At 30.6% G+C, this 24,364-nt stretch overlaps 2 protein-coding genes across 5 annotated transcripts in view; one reads left to right on the top strand and one right to left on the bottom strand.

Annotated features, from left to right (window-relative positions):
• The window catches only part of LOC107449332 (SEC14-like protein 2), a 57,148-nt gene that overhangs the window by 30,745 nt on the left and 2,039 nt on the right, over positions 1-24,364 (bottom strand). For 2 of the 4 annotated variants that reach the window (XM_087168321.1, XM_087168322.1), the window contains exons 2-10: positions 23,470-23,536; positions 21,494-21,569; positions 20,309-20,352; positions 18,165-18,230; positions 16,161-16,254; positions 13,144-13,238; positions 10,501-10,579; positions 7,947-8,027; positions 5,732-5,818 (exon numbers count right to left, since the gene is read on the bottom strand). In XM_087168321.1, coding sequence (XP_087024447.1) covers positions 5,732-5,818; positions 7,947-8,027; positions 10,501-10,579; positions 13,144-13,238; positions 16,161-16,254; positions 18,165-18,230; positions 20,309-20,352; positions 21,494-21,569; positions 23,470-23,520 — 673 coding nt within the window. In that variant the 5' untranslated portion in view covers positions 23,521-23,536. The remainder of the gene's footprint in view (positions 1-5,731; positions 5,819-7,946; positions 8,028-10,500; positions 10,580-13,143; positions 13,239-16,160; positions 16,255-18,164; positions 18,231-20,308; positions 20,353-21,493; positions 21,570-23,469; positions 23,537-24,364) is intronic. The other 2 variants (XM_087168324.1, XM_087168323.1) reach the window with 2 other exon arrangements.
• LOC107455506 (SEC14-like protein 2) overlaps positions 9,502-24,364 on the top strand; it is a 90,265-nt gene continuing 75,402 nt past the window's right edge. Inside the window, exon 1 of the mRNA XM_087168327.1 lies at positions 9,502-9,691. The gene's annotated coding sequence lies outside the window, so the exon portion shown is untranslated. The remainder of the gene's footprint in view (positions 9,692-24,364) is intronic.

The raw sequence follows: 24,364 nt of genomic DNA, 5'->3' as shown, positions 1-24,364 counted from the left end.
AATCAATTACTTGTAATCGTGATTACAAAGTTTGATTAAAGCTGTAATCATGATTACATAGTCGATTACAGTAATCAATTACTTGTAATCATGATTACAATTTTCAAAAAATTTTGATTACAGCTGTAATCATGATTACAATTTTGATTACAGTAATCAATTACTTGTAATCATGATTACAATTTTCAAAAATTTTGATTACAGCTGTAATCATGATTACAATATTGATTACAGTAATCAATTACTTGTAATCGTGATTACAAAGTTTGATTAAAGCTGTAATCATGATTACATAGTCGATTACAGTAATCAATTACTTGTAATCATGATTACAATTTTCAAAAAATTTTGATTACAGCTGTAATCATGATTACAATTTTGATTACAGTAATCAATTACTTGTAATCATGATTACAATTTTCAAAAATTTTGATTACAGCTGTAATCATGATTACAATATTGATTACAGTAATCAATTACTTGTAATCGTGATTACAAAGTTTGATTAAAGCTGTAATCATGATTACATAGTCGATTACAGTAATCAATTACTTGTAATCATGATTACAATTTTCAAAAAATTTTGATTACAGCTGTAATCATGATTACAATTTTGATTACAGTAATCAAGTACAGTGGAACCTGTAAAAGTGACCACCTGGGTAAAGTGAACGCCTGAGTAAGGTGACCATTTTCTACAAGTTTTATTTCAAGAGTCCATTTTAAAGAGTCTTCGTAAAGTGACCACCTCTATATAGTGACCATTTGACTTGGTCCCGAGGGTGGTCAATTTAGACAGGTTCCACTGTACTTGTAATCATGATGCCAAGTAATTGCGATTACAAGTAATCACAAAAAAAACGATTACAAGTAATCATGATTACAAGTAATCAAAATACATGATTACATGTAATTTGATTACATGTAATTTGATTACATGTAATTATGATTACATGTAATCTAATTACACGATTACAAGACTATTGTATTCTTATAAATGATTATATTTTACAGTAGATAGTAGAATGTATTTTATAATGATACATTTTGCACGTATTAACATGTACTGCATTTTGTACGTATTTGTATACGTACAAATGAATGTAACTGAAATGTATGTACAAATGATTTTATCTAGTGCATATGTTCAGACATTTTAGTATCACACACATGTACATACACTTATATTGTAGGTATAAAATATAAATACGTATGTATATAGATAATAATTACGTATGTATGTGCAAACAATGTAGGCATGTACATTTATACACAATGAATATATGCATTTTATGCAAATATTTGTGTATGTAAAATGCATATCTATGCTCATGTACGCATGTATATACAAGTACTTGTGTTTGTACGAACATACATACATTGTCTGTACAATGTCCCATGCATGTATGTGCAATTTATTTATGAACAGTACAATATATGTATGCATGTGCAATATAGGTATATCTGTAGGATGTACAATATATGTATGTATACATGTACATGATATGCATGTCCAGTGTATTTATGTACATGTACATAATATGTTCATACTCAATGTAAGTATCCAAATATGCATAATACATTTGTGAACTATTGTATGTACATTGGGCGTATTTATATTTCACATATATTCATACATGCATTCGACATGCATAACGTACGTACATACACACATTTGAGATGCATATATTGTACAGATGTATATACATATAGCGTACAGATGTATATTCATATAATGTACATATGATGAAATGAACATATAATGTTCATATAATGTACATATGTGTGTACATATACAGTACGTATGTGCATAAATATATTGGGCATAATTCTTTCGTACAAATTTTACATGTGTACATGCATGCTATCCCTATCTATGCATATGGTGCAATGTATATATATACAATGAATGTATCCACACATGTACAATACACGTATGTTCCATGTATGCATATCCATATGTACTATATATGCACGTACAATACATGAATGTATGTACATACATTGTACATGCGTACATACATTATACGTATACATATGTACATTACATTTATGTCTAAATATGTGTACAATGCAATAAATAAAATGCATGTAAGTTAACTTTTAATGACTCAAGCAAGTTAAATGACAAAATCAAACGATATTTAAATTCAGTTTTCAGCTTTAATTGTTCTATATAATTTTGAAATTCTCTGAATAAAAAATTTTTTTCAGGTATTTTCATGAAATCTTTGACAATACAGATTTATTTTTTTATAACATAATGCATGATTCATAGAAATTTTTTAAATGGTAAGAAAAACGGTAAATTTTATGTGAGGAATTAATATTCAGAAATTCCAAATAAAATTATCGTTTGCTTTCTAAAAAATATGAGGTCGAGTTTCATATACCTTAGAATAATTTTAAAACAAATTTTAATAACTTTACTCATATAAATTTCTTTAATGTATGCACAATGTATGTGCATATTGTAATTACATATATTTAAATGTACGCACGTATTTGTACATTACTTGTAATTATGTACATGTATACGTTGTATGCACATGCATACATTGTGCATATAACTATTTTTTTGTACATCCATGCATTACATGCGCATAAGTATTAACAAAGTATGTAGTTATACAAGTACATGCGTAAGTTGTACATAAGTACATACTTTGCGTGCACATATATCGATGTACATATAAATATGCATGTATACATGTACGCATTTTATTTACGCAACTATGTGCATATATTGTACCTTTAAATAACATTTTTACATATTGTACGCAAATACGTACAATTTTATATACAAACGTACATTGTATATACGTGCTATTATCGTAAATTTATACAATATATGCACTTAAGTACATAAAAGCATGCAAACGCATAAACATTATTTTCATATACGTTCATACATACATTGTCTATGTATACAAAGATACAAAACATTGCCTTTTTGTACAAACTAACATACATGCGTACATGTATCATAAATGCATAATTATATGTACTAAGCATATGCGCATTGCATTAAGTATATTACAATATAATTATGAATATTGCACGTACAAACAATGTTTGTGCATACATTGTATGTATAGGAATCGCAAATTGTACGTTCATGCGTGCGTACATTCTATGTACATAAAAATATGTAAACACATGAATACTTACATAAAAAATTTGACTATAGTATACAATTGTAATAACTTGTAATCGTATAGTTTGATTACAAGTAATCACAATTACATGTAATCAAATTACATGTAATCATGATTACATGTAATCATATATTTTGATTACTTGTAATCATAATTACTTGTAATCGTTTTTGTTGTGATTACTTGTAATCACAATTACTTGTAATCATGATTACAAGTAATTGATCACTGTAATCAAAATTGTAATCATGATTACAGCTGTAATCAAAATTTTTTGAAAGTTTTAATCACGATTACAAGTAATTGATTACTTGTAATCGTGGTTACAAGTAATTGATTACTGTAATCAAAATTGTAATCATGATTACAGCTGTAATCAAAATTTTTTGAAAGTTGTAATCACGATTACAAGTAATTGATTACTTGTAATCGTGATTACAAGTAATTGATTACATAGCTGTAATTATCTGTAATCAATTACAGTTGTAATCGATTACTGTAATCAACGGCCAACTCTGCTATAAAGTCCACTCCCCTCCAATGGTCAGACGAAATATCGTTCTGTCCATTTTATTGATTTTCTGACAATTCTTTGTCCATCATGCCGAATGTAGTTTTCTGATTGTTAACTTTGTCATCTAACTGCAAAAAATTCATATCCTTGCTGACATTAACGCAGAATTCATCTAAATGTTCGCAATTATACAATGGCTCAATTAAGTCAATCAGAAGCCTATATTTTTGTAGGCATATCGCATTTTACGATTAGTAAAAATACAGGCTTTTGATTGGACAAATTTTTGTCCATCGTAATTGCGAAAATGTTGCTGAATTCCGCACTAGAGCGCCATGGATTTAGGAAACATAGATTTTTTTGTGCTCCTTAAATAGATTAATGAAGAGTCTAACATAAAACTGACAAATTTTACACTGTACTGATATTTTGATTAAAAAAAGTTTATTAAAGAAGGAAACCTAATTAAAGTTTGCATTCGATTTTGGGGCACCCTCTGATGTGGGCCCCATGGCAACTGCCCCGTATGCCCATGCCTTTGTCAGGCTCTGATTATATGTAGAAATTAGTGTAATTATTTGCACCACCGAGTATAAAAATTTGGCATTCAGTTTTGATACCTTTCAAGATTTCCTTTGATACCTAATTTTTATTTTTAAGTGTGCATTTTCCACACATAATCTTTGTTAGGCTTAGCAAAAGCCAAAAAATTGCATGAGACCGGATTAACTTTAGACCGGATTAAGATATGTGCAACAGATCCTACACAACAGTTGGCAGTAATATAATTTCCTGTGGACTATGTCCCTCACAATATGTAAAACATTTTATGCTCATAGTAAATCCGCATTTTTTTAAACGTTCCCCTAAACTATTCTTTAGTATGACATTTATGATTGGCTTATGAAAGTTGTCTAAATAAATGAGTTTTAATGGCACGAATATTCAGCATCACTCAACTAATTAGGAGAAACAACTCAAATTTTTTTAATTGTCCAAGATTACATCATATGGTGGTGCCTTGTACTATATTGTACCAATGACAATTTTTCTTATTTTAAGAAATATTCTATTTTGAAGAGTATAAGGGAATCCATGTACCAAAAATAATGTATTATAAAAAATGTATAATATATTTCACATAAAACCTTCTAAGCTATTTGAATTATTACTTTCGACATAAAAATTTAAATTCGAGAGTTTTCTCTTTTCATGTTTCTCATATAATGTCAGGTTATTTGAGTAATTAAGAAAATGTTTGTGAAAGAAAGTTTTAATTTTTAATTTTTTTTCCTCGAACAACTTAAATTTACAAATAGATTGATCGTTTGACAGTTGAAAAAAAAATAAAATACAAAACTACACGTAATCAAAGATGAAAAAATTTAGAAATTCGTTATTATTAAAAACTTTTCAAAAAAATAATAAAAAATCTGTTTAGAGAAGATAAATCAAAACTACAGCAGATGGTTCTTCCATAGAGTGAGGAAAAATTTAAGTAGTGAATATTTAATTACATTATACTATGATTTTATATACTATTATTTATTATTTAGCAAAAAGTGTTATTATCCAACTGATAGTTTATAATTTTCAAAATTAAATGTTTTAAAAAAATTGTCAAATTTAGCGATAAATTTCTCCATTCACCAAAACCAGAAGGAAAAGTAAAAAGGCTGTAGTTGCCATGGTTTTATTTAATGTTTAGAATAGCTGGGAATGTAGTTGTGTTATAGAAATATGTCCCTAATGCATAGCTGGACGTACTATAACCCAAATGGCAGCGAGGACGCCATTTAGTGAGTATGCAGTGTGATGGAATCATGTTGGGCTTTGGTGAATTTTTATACCTGTACCTAGTCACAATGAAAAATGTCTATGATAGCAAAGAATATTTAACGATTTAAATTTAAACAATAGTTAATTATTACATAATTAAATAATTAATTATTAATAATGATGTTAAATAATTAATAATTATTATTATTGAAAGAATAGTTTCGGACATATAGTGAAATCTCATTTTTAATGTCGAGAAAAAACATTTAAAATCGTTTACCTTTACCAAGAAAGTGAAGCTTTTGAAGGAAGCCATTTGAAAGCACTGTTTTAATGATGGAAAAAGCAATGCTAAAATAAGAAGGGCCTGAGAGAGTGAACAAGAGTATTAAATCTCAGTCATTCGCATAATAAAATACAGACATATATGTAAAAGTTAACCACCTTTGAAAGTTAACCACCTATCTAAGTAGACCACTATAGCAATACACCACAAGTAGTCAACTTACATGAGCTTTATTGTTTTTATATAGTTAAACTTTCTTTCTCATTCCTTTTCCTTCAATACTTCTCATTTTGAAAAGTTAAAAACATAGTTTATTTATTATTATTAAATAATGCCATAACTATTACTAAGATCACTAGAGCTACACAATCAATTATTAGCGACGTCCATTATTCATCCTTAAAGATGATTCGAAGATAATACTGGCGCATGCGCACATTTCACCACTGTACCTTGTATTGAAGGACAGATGATAGTGTTAATCCGTATGACGCTATCCAACAATCCAACAATGAGAGCCGTGATGACTCAGATAGAGTGTTCACCTTCCAATGAGGTGAACCGGGTTCGAACCTCAGCGATGACTGGTCAATACGAATTCCGCATCCGACTAGCACTGACCACAGTGCTGACGTAAAATATCCTCAGGGGTAGATGGATCATGGGTTAGAGTCCCCTTGCCATCAAGCGAATCGTGGGAGGTTTTCCTCGGCTGAAAAGTAACTGCGGGTTAGTTCCTTCAAAAAGGACTCCAGGAAAGCAAATTCCTTCCGATACCTTATCCAGGAGTTCCCTTGTCTTCTGGAATGGGTTCTTAGTAAACCGAAAAAGATTTTGTCGGCTGTTCAACGTCGGTTATAAAATAAAATAAAATCCAACAGGGTCGTAATGGCTCAGGGGATAGAGTGTTCGCCTTCCAATGAGATGAACCGAGTTCGTATCGCTGCTGGTCGATACGAATTTCGCATACTGCTTGCGCCGACCAATGCGGACGTAAAATATTCTCAGTGTTTGTCGGATCATGGGTTAGAGTCCCCTTGCCGTCAGACTAACCTTGAAAGCCTAACCTTTTCCTCTCTATGTAGCGCAAATGCCGGTAAGTTCCATCAAAATAAAGTCCTCCGCTAAGCGAAATTTCTGCCACTTGATCGAGGAAGTCCCTTTTCTTCTGGATTGCGGTTCCAAATTACAAGGTTACGGAATTGAATATTAGTAGTAGTTGTAAACCCAAAAAATTGGATCGGCTGTTAAATGACGGTTATATAAGCCAACAACAAGTGGACGTTTCCGAAACCTCTGGGGACTTCACGTTAATGTGGAATTCAAAATCACTAAGACACTATCAGAAAAAGTGCAGTCAGACCTGACACCTAGACTTTAACTCTGGAATAGTATCCCAGTCCAAGCCGCTTTAGATGAAAACTCCATTTACCATACAGATTGATTAGCCTAATTTGACTCTCTAATCTAACTCTCCTAATTTGACCTAATCTAATTTGAACCTAATTTGACTAATTTGATCACCAGTCTATTTCTTGAACACCCGTATCGTCAAAGCAGATCTTGGTGTATGAATAGAGCTGTTAATACATTTGATGGAACAGCGCATTCGAGAATGTTAAGACTGTCATCTCAGGAACTAAGGGACCCAGGCCAAACCGTGAAAACATGCTCCGTTCAATCTCGGTGTCCAGATGCTTTTTTCATATAGTGTATCGTATAGCTTCGAAAAGAAAATATCTTTAAAAACTAAGATAAAAAGAAAAGGTCTTTAGAAACTAATAAGACTGAAGAAAATCAATTCCTAATAATAAATCATGACTATTTTATTGAACTTCTCAAACTGACGATTGATTAATTTGTTCCATAGTTTTGTTTCAAAATTTCATCAACCACATGGTTGAATTTTCTAAATAATTTATTTAAAAATTATTTTTTCAGTAAACGAGCATTGTCTATCTAACCGGAAAATTCTTGCAGCCTTACTGTCTTCAGATATGGGAGCAAAAAGAAAACAAACAGCTATGGGAACAAAACGCATTAAATTGAAAAGGGTTTTTAGTGCTTCTAATGCTAATCCTAATCAAAATTAGAACTGAATATTTCTCTCTACTTGAAACAGTTAACCACAGTCATAGACTGTGCTCTAGATATCTGGCGGGGGTAATTATTCAGTTAAACAGTATATAAATTAAAATAGCACACTCACCATTTATAAAATAAAATGCTTTTACTCTTTCTGGAAACATGACTTGATATAAGAGAGCCCCTTCGTAATAATATTGAATCGCTTAAAAAAAGAACAAAATGAACGAAATGAACAAAATGTGTAGATTTAACAGGGTATAGTGTGCGAAATAAAAAACGGAACACTTGAATAACTTTTGAGCAAATGATCGAATTCTTACGAACTAACAGCCAATCTCATGGCTTCAAAGGATTGACATAAAATATGCAAATAAAGAATTCAGACTATATTTTAAGTTAAAAAAAACCAGATACAATAATGTAAAATGAATAAACAAGCCAAGTTTTTCATCGGGTTTGAATAACTCATTGGATCTTAAAACAAGAGAAAGCAAACTCCTTCTGAGTAATATAGCCGCTAGGGTTTAACTAGGAGAATGGTAAAAATTTGAGCTCCTTAATATTATTTTCACTTTTAAAGCATTTTTCCGCATGTCTTTAATAATCACAAACATTTCGAGCGCAATTGTAAAACTTACTCATCTGTAAAACTGTTTCGTTGTTTGCCTGAATAAATTGAGTAATAAAATTGCAAAAAGGCCATATTTTTAAATTTTCATTTCTCAAATTATATATTAGGTCAAGCCTTCAAACCAATAAATGTTGTTTCTTATTGCATAAGAACTTGATTAGAGCAATAGTCATTTAAGTGTTATATTTATTTCATGCTCACTGTACAATTTATGAAACGATTTATTAATTTTACATAATTTAGTAGTATGCACATCTGAGGATATTGCCCAAATGGTGTCATCTGAATCTCTCAAGCAACCTAACTCTATCAACTGAACTCATATTTATATAAATGTGATAGAACTAACATACATTGCTTTTACTTGCAAATGGGTTGACTGGAAATATTAAAAAAAGAGTTTTTTTTGGAAGAAACATTTCTTATGCAGAGTGTTCGTAATCATTATCGTTCCTTGAAGTACCTTGCCAAAAAAAATGCCGTCAATAAACTAGAAATTCCAGTTTGTTGAATACATTTTTGTGGAGTATGAGGGCTCCGGATTATCCACCCCCCCCCCTAAAAAATTCAAGATTGAAAATTAAACGCAATTAGCTGGCCATGACAATTCCTAATTCAAAATCAACGTGTGAGAACAATAGAAGAAAGAAGTCCTAACAGTATCAGCTGAAACTTAAGAATTCGAAGAAACGTTTTTCGTGCAGAGTGTTCCAAATTCCATTCTTAATTCATTAAAAAAACCTTTCACTCATTAAAAAAACCTTGCCAAAAAACTGCCGTCAACAAATTGGCAAATCCGCTCAGTTGAATACAAATCCGACTCGGGGATGTCTGAGAGATTTTGGACTCTTCCTTCCTCCTCCCCCTAAAAAAATTCTAAGATAGAAAATTAAAGTGCATAACCAAGACAATTTCTATTTCTATTAAACAAAGGAGAAATTATTAAATTATTATTCCTATTAGAGCGTATCAAATGAGTGAATATTAAATGTATTAAAATGAAGTTCTATTTGTTACACTATATTTTCTAAGAAGTTGCCACCTCAGTACTTCTCCGACGCAAAATTTAAGTTAGAAGTTACGCAATTCTTAAAACTGTGGAATCGAGTTCTATGACTTCAAATAACTCAATAACATAAATTGATTTCAAGATCAAGATCGTTTTGTGAATAGTGGAAACTCAAAAAGTATTTCTGGGTTTGTAATAGTCACGGTCCAGATAACTTTCACGATAAGTATTAATTTTCCTCGTTCATTATCAGTATCTATCTCGTAACTTCGCAACTCATGAGATGAGTGTAATATTTATATTAATAATAAAATAAGGAGTTTGTCTGTCAGTGTGTAACTAATTCTAACTCAGGAACGGTTGTTTTTATCATTCTGAAATTTGGACATAAATTTAGCCTCCGACTCAAAAATTATTTCAAAATATTTGTTTGTTCAGTCGAGCTATATGAAAAATTGAATTTTTTTAAAAGGCTTGGAACTTACAATTGGGTACTTGTACTTCAAGAAGATCACGGATACCCCCCCATGTGACCTACAAAATTTCATTTCTTGCTCAAATTTCAGATATTTTTTCAATTATTTAAAGCGTGTTATAAGCATATAACGTTATTGGGTTTCTATTTCAGTTTTTTTGATTTTTTACCAAATTTATCTTTGTGGTATGAATAGAGAGTTCTATACAAATTATATAAAGTTCTATAAGAGAGTTCAATATAGAGTTCTATAAAAATTAAATATTTTTGCAAATTTTCGTTGCTTTCAAACAATTTTATTCTGTTTGTTGTTCTGTTCGTCGTTTTCAAGTATTTGGCAACGAAAGAGTTAAAGCTAGTTACAAGAGTTAATCAATGCGTGCGGAAAGATTTTTTACTAAGATTTTGTATTCACGGAAAGTTTTTCATTTCATCTAACTCTGATAGAGAATAAAGCATGCTAAAATCATTCAAATTTAATTCTATTCAAGATCGTAATATCAAAAAATAATCATAAAACAACTGAAATGAATATACTTCATAACTAAATAAGAATTTACCTTTCTTATAAGTGACTGAAAATAAACTGAGATTTTCAAGATTCATAATCCATGTAAATTGTGTTACAGGTTTTCCCAACTGAAATAAATATATTTCATAACTAAATACGAATTTACCTTTCTTATAAGTGACTGAAAATAAAATGAGATTTTCATGATTCATAATCCATGTAAATTGTGTTACAGGTTTTCCCAACTGAAATAAATATATTTCATAACTAAATACGAATTTACCTTTCTTATAAGTGACTGAAAATAAAATGAGATTTTCATGATTCATAATCCATGTAAATTGTGTTACAGGTTTTCCAAACTGAAATAAACATACTTTGTAACTAAATACGAATTTACCTTTCTTATAAGTGACTGAAAATAAAATGAGATTTTCATGATTCATAATCCATGTAAATTGTGTTACAGGTTTTCCCAACTGAAATAAATATACTTCATAACTAAATATGAATTTACCTTTCTTATAAATGATTGAAAATAAAATGAGATTTTCAAGATTCATAATCCATGTAAATTGTGTTACAGGTTTTCCCAACTGAAATAAATATACTTCATAACTAAATGCGAATTTACCTTTCTTATAAGTGATTGAAAATAAAATGAGATTTTCAAGATTCATAGTCCATGTAAATTGTGTTAAAGGTTTTCCCAACTGAAATTAATATACTTCATAACTAAATACGAATTTACCTTTCTTATAAGTTATTGAAAATAAAATGAGATTTTCAAGATTCATAATCCATGTAAATTGTATTACAGGTTTTCCCAACTGAAATTAATATACTTCATAACTAAATACGAGACGATTTTACTTAAAAAATCAAACATTGGAAAAAATTTCAGCATTGGTACCAGCACCAAAATAATCGCTAAGTTTTATAATCAATACATTTTTTGGATATGAACTCCCTAAACCGACACAATACGTTCTATGATCCCTACTACAAACTACCAATATAAATTGGCATGTAAAAGATACTTTTTTTATTATTGGTTGCTATTTTCGCAAGTTTTACATTAGATTTATCAAAAAACGCTTGAGAAATTCTATTCGCCTTAATAATGGTTAATTATATATACGTGTAGTAGTATTCAACCGTGATAGTAGACATTTACCACAAACATTTTTACATGATTTCAAACTATGTTATTCGAATTGGCAAAATACAAAATTTGTGGGCAGATTCGATCGAATATTGCCAAATTTTATAAATGATACACATTTAAAATTTGATTTTTTGGAAACAATCCAACTGCTTGAGCTGAAATTTTGTACTTTGTTAATCAAAATGGCACAGTTCAAATGGTGTGTAAATTTGTAAACTTTAAAGGTTTTTTTCTATTTTTATACAATAATTAAAAAAAATTAAAATTATTTTTAAAATGGAATTATCTTGGGAGAATCGAATTTTGTAATTGTGTGCAAAAAATATTTTCGATTTGCTTTTAAACTCCCAGTGATATGGCTACGCAGGAATTAAAATTAACATTGATAGGTGAACTTTTGCCTGCTCTCCTGCCAAAACTAAACACCAAGTTTTCTGGTTTTCGGCTATACCTCATATTCCGGGACTATTTCAGCCGTGGTGGCTTAGGGGACAGCGCTCTCGCCTCTTAATGAGATGATCCGGGTTCGAATGGCTGGTGGGTACGAATTCCGCACTCGGCTATCTTAAACCACAGTGCTTACGTAAAATAATCTCAGTGTAACCATTGCCTCACAGTGCTTACGTAAAAAATCTCTCATTTTTAATTATTAGGACTAAGTTTTCGGATTTGCGGCTATACCTCATATTTGAGCATTGATGGCTTAGGGGATAGAGTACTCGGCTCCTAATGAGATGACCTGGGTTCGAATGGTTAGTCGATACGTATTCTTCTCTCGGCTATCACAAACCACGGTGCCTATGTAATATATCCTCCGTGGTAGACGAATCATGGGTTAGAGTCTCCTTGTCGTCAGGCTAACCATGTGAGATTTTCATGGTTTTTCTCTCCGTATAACACAAATGCAGATAAGTTCCATCAAAAAGTCCTCCTTGAAGGCAAATTTCTCCCAATACGTGATCCAAGAGGTCCCGAGTCTTTTGGATTGCGTTCAAAATTACAAGACTAGGGAGTTGAGCATTGGAAGTTGTAAGCTCAAAATTCAATGAGGTTTATAAAATAAAAATATTCCCTTTATTTTGATTGTTAAAACTCAAGATTCTTTGAATAAAATGTATGTTTATTCAGAAAATTAACGTTTTTATGTCTGTTCCTTTAGCTCAATTAATAGTTAGGACTAATTCATTAGCATAATTACGGTTTTCTTTAGGAGCTATTATAATCGGCACTTAGTGTGTATAAATCCGATTATTAAAACAAAAGTTATTAAAGATATCTTTATTTTTGTGATCTGACGAAATATTCTCCAATAATACTGAAAATCACAAAACACATTGTGTATATTAGGGCTTAAAGAGCTGACAATTTCCTAAAGTTTAAAAATCGCATAAATTGTTATTTGCAATATAATTTTTAAGTTTATAAATGAATTTAATTATTTTATAACATCTTTGCACATTTGATTTACAAAAGCTATTAGAGTTTCTAAATTAATTCTACGAATATCAAATTACAATCACTTACCTTTTTGCTTTGTTCTGTAAGTCGATCAACATCACTTAAGAAGTAATATGCAACATACTGGGCTATTTCCTCAAAAGTGAACATGGAAAAAAGACCTGCATTAATGAGGACACTTTTTGTAAAAAATGTTTATTTTTTGTTAATTTTTATAAAAAAGCGAACATAAAATATTTTATTCTTTTCTTATCGATCAAGTAACGCCAAACTTTCAATTCTAATGTAGACTCATTATTTCCCTGTCGCACCTAATCAAAAACAAAAAATCCATTTATAACTCTTTATTATTAACTTCTTTACCACAAATATGTTTCAGTTACATGGTTAAACTAATTCTCACAGTCTTGTTGGCGATTTGTGATCGCCAAAGTATTTTCAAACGTAATATGGATTATGGGGGAGCTGGCTTTATTTTTGGCTATGTTATTTTTCGATAATTCGCCAACCTTGGATCTCTTTCGCCATGCTCCTAACTGTCCGCTGGGAACAAATTCATTCACTTTCAATTTCCAATTTTTGGCTAAAAGGGGTGCCCTTTTGGGCCTCCCAGTTCCAAAAGTTGAATATGAATCTTAACTGAAAATTCATGCTAACTAAAATCTCGATGTATGAGAATGTTTTATCTTGATCCCTTTAAGGGATTTCATTTCTTTATTATTTTGGAATTATGGCCATTTTCAATATTTAATAAATCTATTTTTCTTAAACGATTTTATTTATTTCTCTGAGACAATTACCATTTTAGATTTTCAAACAAAAAATTTAAAGCTGGAAAAAGAAATGAAAAGCAATGAAATAAAAGATATGTGTCTTAGCAAGACAGCACTTCTTCAGGGGACTCACTGCCTGACAACACACAGGAGCCTTTCTGTTGTCAGTGGAAAAACCAAAACTGACAGTGCCCCGAGGCCCCATAATGGATAGACAAATAAAAGAAAATCATTACAAGAATTGAAAAGCACAGAAAAATAATGAACCAGCAAACACTAGTTAACAGTACACATAGTAAGAGTTCAAAATGAAACACCCACTTATAAATAAAAATAGTTACAGTTAGAATAACCAAATCAAAATAAAATATAAATCTTCAAATCAGTAAGAAAATATTATAAATAACTCAAGTGCTGACCCCTATTTGAAAAGCTTGAACAATGAAAAAAAAAAAGATATTCAATGAGCAAAAAAAATTTTTATAAGTGCTGCCATCTGCTTTGGAAAAGAAATCCTAAATTTCACCGCATAAGCCTGTTTATGTAGGCTTCAATATCTGCCGGACTATTTGAACGTTTTGAAATATTTTGAATTAAAACATCATAATTATAGTATTTAAAAGTAAGATTAATATTCTTTAAGGTAATTCTGTAAGTTCCTATAGCTGAAAGAAAATCTGTTTTATTAATACAAATAAATTTAAACCTTTTTGTCTTTTTCTGTAATTGTAAATTAGATTCGTTTACAATTATCATTCAATTGCATCCAAATTAAGATGTATATGTAACGGCCAAAAATCAATGCTGATACTAAAACTACCTCTAAAATATTAGTAATGGCGATCAACGCCATCCTAGATGCCGTGTGTACATTTAATATTTACCAACGCGTTGACGATCCCCGCTTTCAGATCATATGATGTATTCACAGACAACTATAAACTAGTGATATATGGTTACCCCATAGAAAAATGTCACATTTAATGAGATCCACGGAGTTCGGAAGGTGAAACAAAGGTTTCCACTCAATTCAGAATCTGCATACGTTTTTAGTAATTTTCACATTCTCAAAATGGTTTGTTTCTCTAATGATTTATCCGAAGATAATTCAGGGCAAAAAATAAATCTAAGTAAATATTTATAATTTTTCTTATTTTATTTAAAAATATTTGAAAAATTTTGCTTTTTAAGGTATACAATTTTTCATATAATTTTAAAGTATATAATTTTACACAGCAAAATACAAAATTTGTGCGAAATCGGTTGAACAGCTCTTGAGAAATCGAATTTTAAATATTCGACTTCCTTAAAATTTGATATCCCTGGAACTGCTCAATAAATTTTTTATGCGGTATTATTTGTTACAACAATCAAATCTTAAAATGAAGCATGCATTTGAGTAATCCCTTTCTGAAGAGTCCGATTCGCGTGATTTTGTCGTCGATTTGTTTTTCGTTAATTACTGCTACAGATTTCATGATATTAAATTATTTTTTTAATGTCATGAGGATTTGCAAAATGCGATAAAGGAAACAATTAACGCTTCCCCCCCCCCAACAAAATGAGAGAATATCGTCCGTAATATTTGAATCAAAAGAATATTACATATTCAATTTTAAAAAAATTTCATTTTTGTAAACACGGCGATTTTGTTACTTTAAATTAGTAACAAACATCTTTGTTATCATAGAAAATATATTGCAGAAAGATATTAGTGCTCGAGAGTTTTGTCACAGAAAGCTCGAAAAATTAATACTAGTTAATTAGCCTATTTACTAATTAACTATTACTATTACTAATAATTATAACTATTACTAACTAGCATAGTAGCATTACACTAGTTAATTAGCATGTTTGAAGTCATCCCCTCGAACCAATAAAAATGTTTTCCTTAAATGCGTAGATCTAATCATTAGATCAAAAGTTATTCAAGGTGGACCCTTTTTTTTCTATGCCCGCTGTACATCAATCATATTCCCGTGAATAAAAAGTTTTCTGAAACATCTCTTCCCATTCTTGCGCTCATTCTATAAACGTGACAGTAGCTTTTAACTTCTCACAGTTTGTTTTTCGATCATGTATTCTATGACGAATATTGCTCGTGTAGTTGAGTCCTATCATCCGGTAATGTTTTACAGTCTTGTTCAGACTCACCCTGTATATTAAAGGGAAAACTTGTTAAACTTAATATTTAATAATGAGTTTTATATATTATCATTTTAGCTTATTGCATAGTTTTAAGTAAGGGTATTTGATTTTTTTAAGGCATGCGGCATATTTGTAGATAGATTAGATCATATTATTTCTTACCTTTCGTGTCCATGTTTCCAGCATCAGCATACCGCACTACAGATCCTTCTTTATCATAACCCACAAAGCTTGAAGATAAATATTCCTTTAAAATCTGTAATGTGGAGATAAAAATTCATTTATCATAAATGAATGGATTGATTTATTTTAATATATTCCTAAAGAAAAACAAATTCGCTTGGCAAACAAAAGGAATTATTGAACGTGTAGGGTAAACAGATGAATGTTGTTGAAAACATAAGTACATCAAATGAAAAAATAATTAGATTGTTGTTGTTTCTAATGCTAATTGTAGAGCCGGATTATACCTTTCGTAGGCCCTAGGCACAGAGCCGGATCATACCTTTCGTGGGCCCTAGGCATAGCCGTTTTTGGGCTCTCCCTCTCTTCCCCCACTCCTTCCCTCTTTTCAAAATATATGCTAAAATTTTCTTGCATATTTTTCTTTACATTTTTATTAATATGGATTTTAATTTACAAATTTGTTTATCGAACTTTATCTGCAATACCGACATACTGCCGATATTGCAGTTGATATCGATAATACCATTATGATTTGTTCGATCGATAACTATGTTAAAGATAAACTTGTGAATCCTAACGTTCACATTGCATTAAGAATATATTTGTCGATTCCTGGATCAAATGCAGAAAGAGAAAGATCTTTCTCCAGATTAAAATTGATAAAAAATTATTTGCGTTCAATAATGAATCAAGATCGTTTGGCATCGCTCGCACTTATGTCTATTGAATACGACATTTTGCGTAGTTTGGAATTCGACAGCATAATACAAGATTTCGTTGAATCCAAAAAAGTAATATATTATATCATAAGATTCTGCAAAATAATTTATTACCGAAAAATATTATATTTTTATTTGTATCTTCATAATTTTGTGCAAAATACACTTGTTGCTTTTAAAGCTAAATTATTTTTGTCAACGAATTTTTTTCTCCCAAGTTTTTCGTAGGCCCCTGAATTTCGTAGGCCCTAGGCACATGCCTAGTGTGCCTATAGGTTAATCCGGCCCTGGCTACTTGCCAATACAGCAAGCCTGCTTGGTGAAACCAAGTGACTTTAAGGTAGAGAGTGCGTTTCTTGTTTTTCGGTGGCGCCATCTTGCAGTCAAGAATGCAACTTTAGCCTCACGCATGTCACTGCCCGTTTATAGAAAGGAGCCATTCATACATTCATTCATTTATAAATCGTTCTGACCTGAACCAGAGAACGATCTGATCTTCAGAGAACGGATCAATCTCCAATTCGGTACTCCCAGATGAATGATTTGTTATGATAACTTTTTTGACCCGACAGATCCAACGTGCACCAGTCCCCATTTGCAACACGAATAGTCTTCGGTCGGCGGGGATCTAAGTCACGACCTGTGGGACATGCGTCCAACGCCCTACCTACCAGGCATTAACCCAAAATTAATTATAAACTCTATGCTACAGGTACCCGGAACCTGCATTATCTGTAAAACATTTTTAATTTTTTCCGGGTACGTCTCTAATTACGACCCTCATCACAAAATCAAACAATCGACATAAAGTCGTCATGCACAGTGCAATAGTCTGGGATCTCATGACATAAATGACATAAAAAATAAATAAAGAGAGCTTTTCTTTTGTAAGTTATCCTTAAAATTTAAAAGTTATTTTCGTTTTCGCTTGCCATTCTACGAATCTAAATCTAAACTTACCTTATAATACTATGTATTTATAAAAAGATGAAATTTGACAAAATTCACCTTTTTTAAAAAAAATTCAGTCAAATATCAACTTTTTTTTTTATTAGCACGATACAGTAAACACAAAAACTACAACTGATTCACCACTCCTGAGACTGTCTAAAAATCCTCAAAACTTTAAGTTTTTTTTCAAGCTATATGCCATTTATTTTATAAAATAGTTTTATGGTGCAAATTAACTTCATTTCATAATATGTACTTTAAAAAAATTAGGATTTAATCAATTCTGGAGATAAACATATGAGTCACTTACTGGATTCGGTTCGTAGTCTTTAAGAATAAACTCGTCCACTTTAAATTTCTTCCTGATAAACATATGCTATAAGATAGGAGTATAATTTACATCATATTATGGACCATTCAATTTAAAACGGAAGTATATCCATGTAAATAAATTTTGAAATAACGAGCTGTTTGCAACTTATGCGTAGATGTATTGTCCAGCCATCACGAGTTGAGATGACGAGAAAGCCTCATCTCGTGACAGCCAGACAGTGTGACTTATTTTTGATTGCAAATGCGATTAAAGAATTTGCTTCACTTCAATCACGAAAGCTATAATACGTCTAGAAATGATATACTTATGCAAAAAATACACATTTAAAAAATACTAATTACACTAAAGCACATGGACTTTCTGTACTGAGATTGAACCATGGCATTGGGACTTATTTCGTGTTATTTTTCTTCCACGCTGACTATTAGGACATAAATACTTAAGAGACCAATGGCTGAAAGTCATTCAAAATTCTATGAAATAAGGCATTTTTCTTAAATCATGACAGTCACAATCTACTTGTGCAAATAGTGAACCAGAAAGCATTTAGTTCAGTGGACACATAATAATGAGTAAAGCCTGCAAAATCAAAAAACGTGTAGAAATATTATAACGTATTCTTAATCTTGGCATGACCGTGAAATTTTCTGGGGGGAAAAGCATTGTGCATAGCAGACGCAACATTAATACCCAAATTTATGGTAACTTATTTAGCTTTTATAGAACCCCCTCAACACTCTGTAATTGACTACTGGTATAATTACAGAGGAACTGGATATTGTTTTAAAAGTTTTTTGTTTCGGCTCAATATGGGTACCACATGGCTCCCCATCAGCATGTAAATCGAGCATCAATGTATCAGTGCATCCGGGTGCACACAATTTCCAAATTATATAATAGTTGAATAAATTACCATAGATTTGTGTATTAGTTTTTTTCTGCTTAAATTAAAACTTTTTTCAGCAAATTGCTTGTCTGTTCAATTTTAGTAAAGGCAGTTAATGGTCTTGAAACTTATACAAAGTTTTATTTCTTCAGTTTAAGATCAGTTTTAAGATCCCGCTAAAAGTGCATAATGCATACTTTGCTTTTTTAGGCACTGTGCATTGGCATGCAAGTTCTGAAATTTATACATTTGTGACTCACTGTAAATTTTGTCTGTCGAATCTTAAAAAAAATCATTTTGTAGCATGAGGAATGATCTTTGCCATTTCGGTCAAGAGTAAAACCATAAGTATTTATTTCCTAGTACAGTCGAACCTCTATTCAACGAACTTCCATTTTGCGAATTTTTCTATTTTGCCATTTTTTTCGCGGAACCAAGAACATTTCGGAAATTCTTTCGTAAAATAACTTCAAAATAACGAAATTTCATTTTGGAAATTTCTTCGTAAAATAACTTCAAAATAACGAAGAGAACTTTCTATTTAATGAACTTTTTTTTTTTGAGATCCACTTCCCCTATTTCTCAAAATGTTTCAGAACATTTCTTGTTAACGCATTTCATGGGGAAATGGCATTGAATTGATTTTCGAAGTCACTTAATTTTTAAAGAAAGCAGTAAAATCCCTTTCCTTTTTTGTTTGTATTTCTAACGGAAAACTCAGACAAAATGAGTGGATTTTATCAGTAGAAATTAAACTTAAGAACGCATGTGGTAATGTATGTTTAAAATTACTTTTATACTAAATGAAGCTATAATTTTATACATAAATTAAGCTTCTTTTAGTTGAAAATGTATGTAGCATGTGAAGAGGGCCGCAAAAATTATCATCCAACGACGTGAAATTACAGTGGAATCGTCACGAAACAAACTCGTCAAAAAATGATGACTCAAATTTGCATGTCTTAATAACATCTTATTAAAAATTTCAAAATTGCGATGACGTAAGCGTGTGACAAAACTTCTCGTCCGTCGTATAGATCGGCTAAAAGAGTGAATCCATGTATTTAAAAAAGGTATTTTAAAAGTTTAGCGCCAAAACTAGCGACGTTGAATAACTTTTTAGGCGTCATATTTAAATTCCTTGATGCAAACTATGACTGACGACCACTTATTTCGAACCCTGTTTAAAATTAATAATGATAAAAATTAATGAACAATAATATTTTACTCATACCTTCCGTATTAGAGCTTCTGCATGTGGAATGTTGAAGTCTCGAGCTGGAAATAAAAGTAACAATATCAAAAATTAAAGAATATTCCATTTTGAATTTAACTTGTTGTGCTTGCTAAAGAACTATCTGATTTATATAACCTTTAAAACGGCTTTAAATTATTCCGTGTTAAATAAAAAGTGTGTAGTGAATGTCCTGCGTAATAATAACTGTACGAAAGAGTGCTTTTTTTCAATTTTAATAATAAAACTGCACTTAAGGAAATTTTAAAGCTCGATGAACCGTAAGATTCTCCATATTTGCTGCAACCTTCATATGGGGCTAATGGGAAGCAAATCATAGTATTTCTTTCTTTTTTTTCTTCTTTTTTTGCTATATTATGGTTAAACTTGAACAGAAATATCCTTAATTACTAATGGCAGATTTAAAAGTTAACAATCTGTAACAGTAACCTTATAATATAACAGTTCAAATTGGAAACGTTTATCATCTCTCTTGAACCTTTTAAATTTTTAAAAACTTTGAGTCAGATGTTATTATTTATATTTGGCAACAGCTAATCATCCCCATTCACATTTCTTTATTACATTCAACGCGTCAAATTCTAACTCTTTGATTGGACACTTGCTCCCCAAGAAGTCAATACCCCGTATGTGACCTATGAAGTCAGCGCCAGCTAATCTTTATCTGCAACATGGAGTATTAAAGTTGAGCTAAGTTTCTCTACGTAACTTAGAATGATAATTAACATTAATTAAATACAGATTCGTATAGCACATTGAATTCGCTGACATATAATTCTTTCTAGTTTATTTCTTTTACTTAACTTAGATTTGTCATTTCTTTATGTATTGTATTGTGACCATTATATATTTTTGTTGTGTGTACCTGGCAACTTCGAATTGGGAATTTTTCTGCACACCTTACCAAGTTTTTAACTTTAATACAATTTGAGCAGCAAAATAAATGTAATGTTACGTTGAACGCCCAACAAAACAGTGGATCCTACAGTTTTTAAATATAGAGACACAAGAATTTTTTTTGTCAAAGACTGGAAATCTGAATCTAACGTTTAAGAAAATATTTCAATGCTTTTTTTATTTATTCATTTATTGTAATTTTGAACTTTCAAGTAAAATAGAAAAAGAACTTAACTTATAAATGGAATGTTTATCTGAATGCCATACCTTTCAAAAATCTATAGTACAAGGATTTATCTTCGAGTAATGTTGGTGTTAATTCATGTTCAATTCTTCTCTTTAACTGGAAAATAATTTTATATCATATTAAATACCTACATTATCTATAATTTTACTATAACACTGGGTTAGTTCGATCAAAAAGTACTCCACGAAGTGAAATTTCTCCCAATATTTCATCCAGGAGTTCCTTGGTCTTCTGGATTGGGGTTCAAAATGACAAGGTTACGGAGTGGAATATTAGTAGTCGCAAACTCGAAATTGGATCGGCTGTTCAACGACGGTCATAATATAAAACAGAAAAATATATATTTAATTGGTATTAAGGAAAATTAAAAAAAAAAATACTTGTTTACAGTCCAAGTAAACAAAACAATAAAATCTCAACTCTTCATACATTCAATTTTTTAATATATATATATATATATATATATATATATATATATATATATATATATATATATATATATATATATATATATATATATATATATATATATATATGGTGTTTTGGAGAGGAAAGACAGTTTTTTTCGATGATGGAAACATTTAATAACAAAATGAATTATTTACATATATGATGATATTTAAAATTTTTAGAAATATTAAGTTGAAAAGTGTGGGCCGTCTGCCCCGATGATTTGAACAAGAAAATGGGCCGTCAGCACTGGTTATTAACACATAAGCCCGCCCCGTCTGGGCTATTGCAGTTGATTGTTCAGCAACAAAACGAAGAGTGTCTCTGAGTAAAAAAAAAAGGAGATGCGGTGGTGCGGGGAAGTGGTGATGGTGAGGCGGGGAAGTCGTGACGCTGGAATCATGGCGGCAGTGGAAGGGATGAGAGGGAGTTCTTTTCCTCATCCTGCATATATATATATATATATATATATATATATATATATATATATATATATATATATATATATATATATATATATATATATATATATATATATATATATATATATATATATATATATATATATATATATATATATATATATATATATAGACTATACTATAACTAGAGGTCATGAAACAAAGGATTAAAAACGCTAAAACCGACTCTTTTTAAATTCTTTTATTTTTTCCTCGTTTAATTATTAATTGAAAAATTTTAATTTATTTACATTTGAACACCGATTAGACAAATACTTAACGACAGAATCACTTTTTTAACGTGTAATATTCTCTGATCTAACGAACTAAATCTACAGTTTTAAACAAAAATTACTTTTTGAAGAAATTATATTTTTTAAACTTTTTAACGTTTTCAAGTGAGTAATCCAGGATTTTAAGGATCTTTTTCAATGTTCCGAACATGTTTTCAAAGTCATGTTTTTTCCTGCAAACTATGAGTACAAACTACTGCTAGAGCTTGGCATCTTTGTAAAGTAAAAATTAGTTGAAGTAAGTTGCTTACTTAACATACTTACTGTACTTAATGCATCCGAAATGGTGGTAATTTTACAAACTTAATGCATCCAAAATGCAAGCATTAAGTTTACATACTTAATACATCCAAAATGTAAGTATTAAGTTTACATACTTAATTCACATAAATTGTAAGTATAAATTTACATACTTAATGCATAAAAAATGTAAGTATTAAGTTTACAAACTTAATGCATCCAAAATGTTGGTTTTAAGTTTACCTACTCAAGGCATCCACAGTTTTGTTATTTCGCATGCAAATAAATATATCGAAAGAATTAGCAGTTTTAGGTGTAATCCCACACTCTCCTGTACGTAAATTTTGAAACAACTGCTCATGCTCGTTAACTATTTTATTACTTTTTCAATGTTAACAGTGCGCACTTAAACGACACTGATGAATGCTCATTACAGGTACACGTGCTCAGTTACGTAAGTACGTGAGAGTGCAGGATGATACGTAGAGCTGCAAAATCTCTCTATTCTTAAATTTTTATTTGTAAATTATGCTTTTTAATTTTACTCCGTACCTCCTCTATAGCTTTCCTTTCATACTCTGTTACATCTTCAATTTCAATCATTGCTAAGAAATATATCCTGAAATAATAAAATGTCGACAATTAGTAACTGTGAAAATTTTCGTGACATTAAATGTAAGCTGCAATTTTTAAAAATTTCAACCCAAATTTAAGAATATCAGTACTGTACAAGATTTCAAAATCATACACTATGGAAAGGCATATACCGACACAAATAATACTAAAGTTAATATAATAAATCTAAAATATTTCCAATTATTTATTTATTTATTATTATTTCTCGCTCTTTCCGGTGTCGTCCTGTTTTTAAATTAATCAAAACACGTTTCTGTAGTTTATCCCATCTGAATAAATATAAACTGTATTTAGTATAACCTACCGTGATGATATTGCTCGCAGTTAACTAAGGATGATGAAAACGCTACCCAGACCATCGCCAATAGTCCATTGTGCAGCTCTAATGCGACATAAATAAAGTACTTACCAATACTACTATATAAATTTTTTTTGAGATTTCATAATCCTCTTGATTCATTACCGTGGTTCACATATGGAGACCTTCGCTTTCTTAGCTTTTAAAAACATTCTATAAGAAAATTTACAGTTTTGTGCCTCACTGCAACGTTCGTGGCCGTTTCAGTATTCAAATGATTCCAAACTTAGGACTGCTCTTCTGACCAAACCATTGTGTACCATATTTCCCAGATTGCAGCTGCATCCTATATTTCGGGGGTCAGAAATCCGAATGCGTCGAAAGAAGGGTATGTTTGGTCAGAGAAAGTGAGTTTAGTGTTTAATTTCGTAACTTTAAATATCATCTGCACTAATTAATTAACATATTTGAGCACATCCCTTCGAATGATTAAGAATGAGTTCTAGAAAGGGA

This window comes from Parasteatoda tepidariorum, chromosome 7 (genome assembly GCF_982258835.1).
Source record: "Parasteatoda tepidariorum strain Cologne lab strain chromosome 7, Ptep-v5.0, whole genome shotgun sequence".
Classification (NCBI taxonomy): domain Eukaryota; kingdom Metazoa; phylum Arthropoda; class Arachnida; order Araneae; family Theridiidae; genus Parasteatoda; species Parasteatoda tepidariorum.
This window is presented reverse-complemented; position numbering and strand designations above follow the sequence as displayed.